Source organism: Trichechus manatus, unplaced genomic scaffold (assembly GCF_000243295.1).
Source record: "Trichechus manatus latirostris isolate Lorelei unplaced genomic scaffold, TriManLat1.0 scaffold00084, whole genome shotgun sequence".
NCBI classification, from domain to species: Eukaryota; Metazoa; Chordata; class Mammalia; order Sirenia; family Trichechidae; genus Trichechus; species Trichechus manatus.
In genome coordinates, this window is record NW_004444020.1 from 3941013 (window position 1) to 3948278 (window position 7266).

At 45.9% G+C, this 7266-nt stretch overlaps 1 protein-coding gene across 1 annotated transcript in view; it reads left to right on the forward strand.

Moving 5' to 3' along the window:
• The window catches only part of BFSP2 (beaded filament structural protein 2), an 88893-nt gene extending 82405 nt beyond the window's left edge, over positions 1-6488 (forward strand). The window contains exons 6-7 of the mRNA XM_004381452.3: positions 3941-4161; positions 6357-6488. Coding sequence (XP_004381509.1) covers positions 3941-4161; positions 6357-6360 — 225 coding nt within the window. The 3' untranslated portion in view covers positions 6361-6488. The remainder of the gene's footprint in view (positions 1-3940; positions 4162-6356) is intronic.
• Positions 6489-7266: the final 778 nt, after the last annotated feature.

The following is a 7266-nucleotide window of genomic DNA, read 5'->3' on the forward strand; positions in this document are numbered from 1 at the left end:
GTTAACCAATGTCATAAAACAACATGTGTACTACTGTTTCATGAGAAACTATTTGTTCTGTAAGCCTTCACCTGAAGTACAATAAAGTATAAAAATATATATATAGAGAGAGAGAATAAAGGACTATGGAATCAACTAAAAAAAAAAAAAAAAATCACACCACAATCAGAAGACTTAGGAGTAGTGGCATTATGACTGTGCTTGGGGCTCAGGATTGGCTGCTCTGGTCCCTGGGCCTGGCAGCCGAGTTTAGGAGCCCAGACGGAGCCAGAAGAGGTAACAAACCCTGCTACAGCTTTCATATACAGCAGAGTTCATCCAGCCATCCCTGTTCTCCTCAGTCAGAACAACCTGTGCGCACACAGGCCCCCACAGCTTATATAAGCCCCAGACAGCCGAGCTGGCAAGACTTTCAGCCCCCTTTGGCAACAAGACGCTGTTTATATTGGCAGCCAGGCACAAATAATGGTGATTGAGGCCTACTGAGTTCTGTGTTCAGTCAGCTCAAATCAGGAATGTAATTTGAGGCCAGAAATCACAGAAGGTCACTATTTTACTTTCTGAAGGGTTTAGCAATTCAAGAAGTCCCTTCAAATCTCCAGAGATCTGGGGAATAGGTGTGCCTCTGTGATCTCAGTTTGTTTGCTGGCACTATCTGTGTCTTTAATGGGCCAGGGCTGGAAGATCTTCAGCAGTGGCCTGATCATACTCAAACTCAAGCATCTCTCTGAAAACCAGGCCTCCCTTCTTTCTGCCCAAACATCAGGGACTTAGGTGGGGAAGCTGGACTTTGATTCTGAGGATGGGAAAAAAGAAAGCTAGGCCCTCTGATAGGGGCTCCCATGAACCTCCCTTGGGCAGTGGGTCCTAAGTCATCAAGAGGAAACTCTAGGCCACCAGGAACAGTCACCTAGAACATGGAACAAAAACTGTAGATGGTCAAGCCAACCAGGATTCTGTGAAAGGTCTTTCCAAATCACAGGTGTTACAAGGGTCTGACATCAACAACCACTCACAAACCAAGAAATGTCCTGAGAAACAAAGGGAGAAAACCCAGAGAGGTTGGAACAAATGATTTTCAAAGTCTATGTGGCCATTTCTGCATCCTCACTGCCACAGAGGGATTTTCAGATCCCACCAGTCAAGTAATAGCCCTAATCCAGATACTGACCTGGATTTTCATTCTACTGATCACATTTGTCTCCTGTAAATGTACCAAGGATGGGAATCTGACTCAACATCCTTATATCCTATGGAATTGAAGAAGATTTAAATAATATGTTTACCCCCTGCTTAACAGCAGCCAAGACACAAGATGGTATCATGGCCAAGAATCTTCCACATGTATACATTGGCCACAGTGGTCAAAAGGGTCTGAGAAGTCTCCTGGGCAGTGCAGTAAAGAAACTTGTTTCATCAAGATTTGACTCACTCCAATTTAGAAGGATATGTATTTGTTTCTTATTTGTTACATAAAAAAGCCAGCTGCTAAATTATAGGTGTACCATAATTATAATGATTAAAAACTGTTAAACACAGGTACATGGTGAAAAAAATACTAAGATACAAACAATGGTAGTTAGATTATTATTTAATATTCTATATTTTCAACAGTTTCTGTAAAGTGGTAATATTACTTTTAGAAAAGAAAGTTTTTAAAGTTTAGTGTTTTTTTTTTTCTTTAAACTTTAACTTAAAGAAAAAAGTTTTTTAAAGATAAAAAATAAATCAGCCCTGCAGTTTGCAGGGCATGGTATATGGGAAGATGCAAAGAAAAGTAAGACACTAAGAGATTCCCAGTCTAGTGGGGAGATAGGTAGGGCAGTAAGTGTAATCATAATATATGTGCTGTCATTCGGTACAACCTGCATGCACCAAGCCCCTACTCTGTGCCAGGCCCTGTCTTGTGCACTGGGGTTGAGACTTGGTCCCTTCCCTCAAGGAGCTCATCATCTGGAGGAGGAGACACATCCCTAAACAAACTCTGTCCACTGTGAGAAGTTCAAGGGCATTGTATGTACTTGCAGAGCCACAGAAACCCAGAGAAGGGGCTGGCAGGGGTAAGGGCAGGGGAATGTCAAGAAGGGTTGCCTGGAGGAGGTGACCCCTGAGTTTGGCCTTAGAGATCAGTAGCAGTGAGCCAGATGAGGATGCCGGAAGGGACAGAAGAAGATGGTGCAGATGTGAGGAACAGCATGGACCCAATGAGCTCAAAGACTAGAAGTGCTGACACTACTGTGAGGTGGGGAGTGAAGATGGAAAGATACTGGGGCCAGTCGTGGGTACCATATTAGGGACCCCGGGGAGCTACTGTTGGGGTCTAAGGGGAGAAGATACAAGCCCAGACTTGGACTTTTGGCAGAGCACTGCGGCTGCTCCGTGGAGAATGCAGCAGCAGGAGGAGACTAGAAGCAGGGAGATAAGTTAGGAGGCCACTGCGTTTACCCAGGTGAGAGAGAACAAGTGTTCAATCCCAGGCCATGGTGGTTGGAGAGGCGAGGAGGGAGAGAGTGTGGAAACATCTCAGAATATACACGGATGAATATACAGTGATGATAGCATCTGGGAGGGAAGGAAGGGCAGAGGTCAGGGACAGTTCTGTCCCCAAGTTCTAGCTCAAATGAGTTTTCCAGCTGAAGCACAGACTAGGAAGGGCCAGCAGGTTCAGAAGAAAGCCAGTGACCCCATTTTGGATGTCTCTGAGGTGTCCATGGACTGTCCAGTAAGAAGTTCAGTAGCAGATCCACCGTTTGGGGGAAAGATCTGTACCAGAGGAGTCACTGGCATAGATTCAACCATTAAAGTCATGAGTGTGGCAGGGGCCGAGTCAGGCCCAGTGAGAAGCAGGCTCAGCATGGGCCCATGATATGGGATGTGGGAAACCCCACAGTGAAGGGGCAGCAGAGAAAGAGGAACTAGCAAAGATGTGCTATTAAAACACTAAAAAAAAATTAGGCAACACAATAGAAGGTCCCGATTAGAGTGGGGGGAAAAATGTAGAACAAAATTCAAATTCATAAAAAGGACTAGATTTATTTGTTTGAGAGAGACTGGAGGAATCTCGGAGACTACAGCCCTTGGACACACTTCTTACTTGGAAGTGAAGCCATTTCCTGAGATCATCTTTCAGGCATATAAACAAACAATAACGCACGTGAGGAAAATGCTCCTTAGAATAATCATCTACATGAGACCAAAATGATAACATCTGCCCAAAAGCAAAGATGAGAAGGCAGGAAGGGGCAGGAAAACTGGAAGAAGGGACATGAGGAACTCAGGGTGGTAATGGGGAGAGTGCTGATGCATTGCGGAGAGCGCAACCAATGTCATGGAACAATTTGTGTAAAAACCATTGAATGCGAAACTGATTTGCTCTGTAAACCTTCACTTAAAACACAATAAGAAGAAGAAGAACTGCGTGAGTTTATAAAGGCCAGAGATATTCATTCCAACAGTGGTGCCCTGGGAGGAGCGCCCTAGGCAACAGCGGGTTAACTGGATGATGAGTGAGACTTCCGCAGTGCAGAGGGGAAGGGCCCCCAGGGGAATGGGGGTGTGTGTGTGAAGAAACCAGGGGCAAAAAGGCCCAGAGGCAGTCTCAGAGAGACTTCTTTGAAGAAACACGTGCAAATTGCCTCTCTTTCACTCTCTCTCTGCCTCTCGCCCCTCTCTCCTTTCCTTTCCTCCCCACCCCACCTCCCATCACAAAGATCACTGAATCAGACTAAACCAGAGTCTGGCCTCCCAAGGAGAATTCATTATTTCCCCCACCAAGCCGCCTAAGATTGGCCCCCGTCAGCACGCAAAACTGGCAGGGTCGCTGTGCTGGGAGAAACGGCAGCGACCAGGCCAGAGCCATACGCTCCCGCTGCGCTGCACGCCTCCCTCGTCAGGGCCGGTCCTGCCTCCCGTGGGTTTACCCGTATTCGCTCTTTTGTAGAAACGAGGCCTGGAGAACACCCTGCACGATGCCAAGCACTGGCATGACATCGAGCTCCAGAACCTGGGCGCCGTGGTGGGCAGGCTGGAGGCGGAGCTCAGGGAGATCCACGCGGAGGCGGAGCAGCAGCGGGAGGAGCGCGAGCATCTGCTGGAGCACAAATGCCAGCTGCAGAAGGAGCTGGCGGCCTACCATGCCCTGCTAGACAGGGAGGAGGGCCGGTAGTGTGCTTTCTTCTTTAATTATACAAGGAATATATACTTGTGGTTTTAAAAATACTTTTTCAAACTCTATAGAAGCATATAAGGAGTGCCTGGCTGGCCAGCAAATGGTTAAGTACCCCAGCAGAAAGGTTGGCTGTTTGAACCCACCCAGAGGCATCTTGGAAGAAAGGCCTGGTGACTTGCTTCCAAAAGGTCACAGCCATGAAAACCCTATGGAACACAGTTCTATGCTACATTCGTGAGGCCACATGAGTCGGAATTGACTCTGTGGCAACTGGTTTGTTTGTTTGTTTCAATAGAAGCAATTAAGGTAAAAGGAGAAATCACCCCAATCTCCTTTCACACATACACACAAACATACACATGCCCACAATCTAGCTGTGTCTGCCCAGAATTTTTCAATTCTCGTACAAATATAATCACAAACACACATATACACACATAGGATCTGTTAGAAATGTTTGCAGCTGCATATAACAGAACCTAGTTAATGGAGCTATAAACCAGTGCTCCTAAAACTTTACTATGCACCCAAATCACCTGGACTTCATTTTCAAAATGCAGAATCTGCTTTAGTAGGTCTGGGGTGGGGCCTGAGAGCCTGCATTTCTAACAAGCTCCCAGGTGATGCCCTCTGAGTAGTGAGGGCATAAACCATATTTATTAAGAGTCCCAGGAGTAAGTGGTCTAAACCTGTTGCCATCGAGTTGATTCTAACTCATAGCAACCCTGTAGGACAGAGTAGAACTGCCCCATAGAGTTTCCAAGGATTGGCTGGTGGATTGGAACTGCGGACCTTTTGGTAAGCAGCTGAGCTATTAACCACCGACCCACCAGGGCTCCAAGTGGTCTAGGGCAGCTCAATGATTTCACTAAGGATCTTAGCTCTTTTTATCTTTCTGATTTGCCACCCCTGGTATATTGGCTTTTTGTCTTCATTTTGGCACCCCATGGTTACCAAATGCCAGCCACCGCTCGAGATATGACATCCTCATTCATGGCAAGTAGAGGAAAGAGGCTTCAGCAAAAGAGCTTTTTCCCGAGGAGCTCTCTCCTTTTAGCAGTGAAGGAAAAACTTTTTCAGAAGCCCTCCACAGGGCTTTCTTTGTATCTCATTGACCAGAACCTGGTCACAGGACCACGCCTACCAGCAAGGGAGGCTAGGGAAAGCAACAGCTTGGCTTTCCCAGCCTCTGTAGTGGGGCAGGCAAGGAGTTGGTGAGTGGCAGCTGGGTTGGCCACCGCAGAGGTTCCCACAATCATATACATATAAATGCAGTTTGGGGTTTGTTTCATTTTGCTTTGTTTAATGGGTAAGGATTCCAGGAGCATATGCATCAGCCTTGGGGCTTGACTTCCTTGCCAGCTCTTTCCAGAAATCCACACATTTATTTTTATCCTAGTTCTACATCTTAACATTCCTCCACAGTCCCTTGTATTGCATACATTAAATAAGGAATAGAATATCAATCTGAGAGGTAACTTAGTGATCATAGTCCAGCCCCTCATGATTCAAGAGAGAAGACAGAGGCTCAGAGCAAACGATCTGTCCATGATGACACAGGGAGATGAGGCAGAGCTGGGACGGATCCTGGGTTTACTGGCTGTCTCCACTGCACTGTGTAACATCTCTTTCTTTGTAAGGCCAGAGAGCTATATAGAAGCAACGTAACCTCCTTTCAAATGGAAAATATGTCATCCAGCTCCTTTCCAACTGGCTTTTTATTGGATTGATTTCTGTTAATTATAAAAGCCAGGTGTTCCTAACAAGGCTACGTTTTTCAGATGCCTACAAGCATCTGAATAAATACACAAAGTTATTTCAAACAAACACAGAAAGTAGCATGTTAGGCTGAATTTTCTTCAAGAACGTAAGTACTCCATTGAGTGAGTGCCTGCTATATGCCAGCACAGTCCTAGCTCTTTGCTATCTTCATTTCTTTCCAAAACCCTACCAGGACTGCATCATTATCCCCATTTTACAGACGAGGAAACAAAGCCGTGAGAGCGTAAGTCACTTGCCCAAGATCACACAGTTAATAATCATGGAGCAGGAGTGTGAAACGCAAAACAATCTTGTCCCAAAGGCCAGATTCTTTCCCATGAACCACCTGCCTTTCCTATAATCCTACTGTGATATTAGGGATTTTCCTCATCCATGGCTTCTCTGACTCATACGTGTTTCTTTTCAGCTAATGGAGAAACATTCTCTTTTCACGATGACAGTGCTGCCTTCCTCACCAAATGACCAGTGAAGTTACCTGAGGAGCTTTACCGGGAACTTCAGAGCTTGCCTGATTCCTTCTCTGATTCAGCTTGAGCTAAAAAAAAAAAAAAACTTCCTGGAAGTAGAGAAGGTCCTTCTGCCTTAATTTAAGTAGTCTGTAGTTTGAGCAACCTCCTGTCTCTCTCCAAATAAATGCTCTGCGTGCAGCTTCCAGTGTGCCCACTTTGTTCAACTCACTATGGGATCTAGATGGGTCTTGCGTTCCCTAGCTGGCCTTGGCTGAAGGAGCCATCCCTTACAGGTTTCTTGAAGAGTCCTTGAGTGTGTCGCCATCTGCCTCATCATCCCAGGGTCAGCTGTTCTTGGTTTATTGCCATAAATGTACTGCTTGGGCAAGAGTTGTGCTGGTGGCGTTTTGCCACAATTTGGGGCAAAAACAACTCTCTTGCTGGTGAGTGGTTCAGTGTGGTGCTTTGCTGCATGTACCATAATTACAGGTATCCCCGAGTGTTCAGACCTCCTTAATGTACTCTGCATGGGTATTTATGTACAGACACACACATTTCTCTTGCTATTGGCAAAGCACCTCTCAATCAGTTTAAAGGAGACTTCAGTTTAAGCCCATGACAGTATTAATCAGGTTGTGGTTGCCTACCTCACTGTGCAGCCTCTGAATTTTCTTTCAGGGTCCTTTCCCCAGCCCTCTCAAGGTGGAGGCCAGCCAAATATAGTTCATGCATCTGCCACCTACCCATGCAAGACTCCCCCGCCTTCTGATTAAAACTGAAACCGCCACCTGTGTCCTACCACAGGCTCTCAGTGCCTCTAAAACTGAAAAAAAAAAAAAAAAAGGCCCAGCCTAAATTTCTTAATTC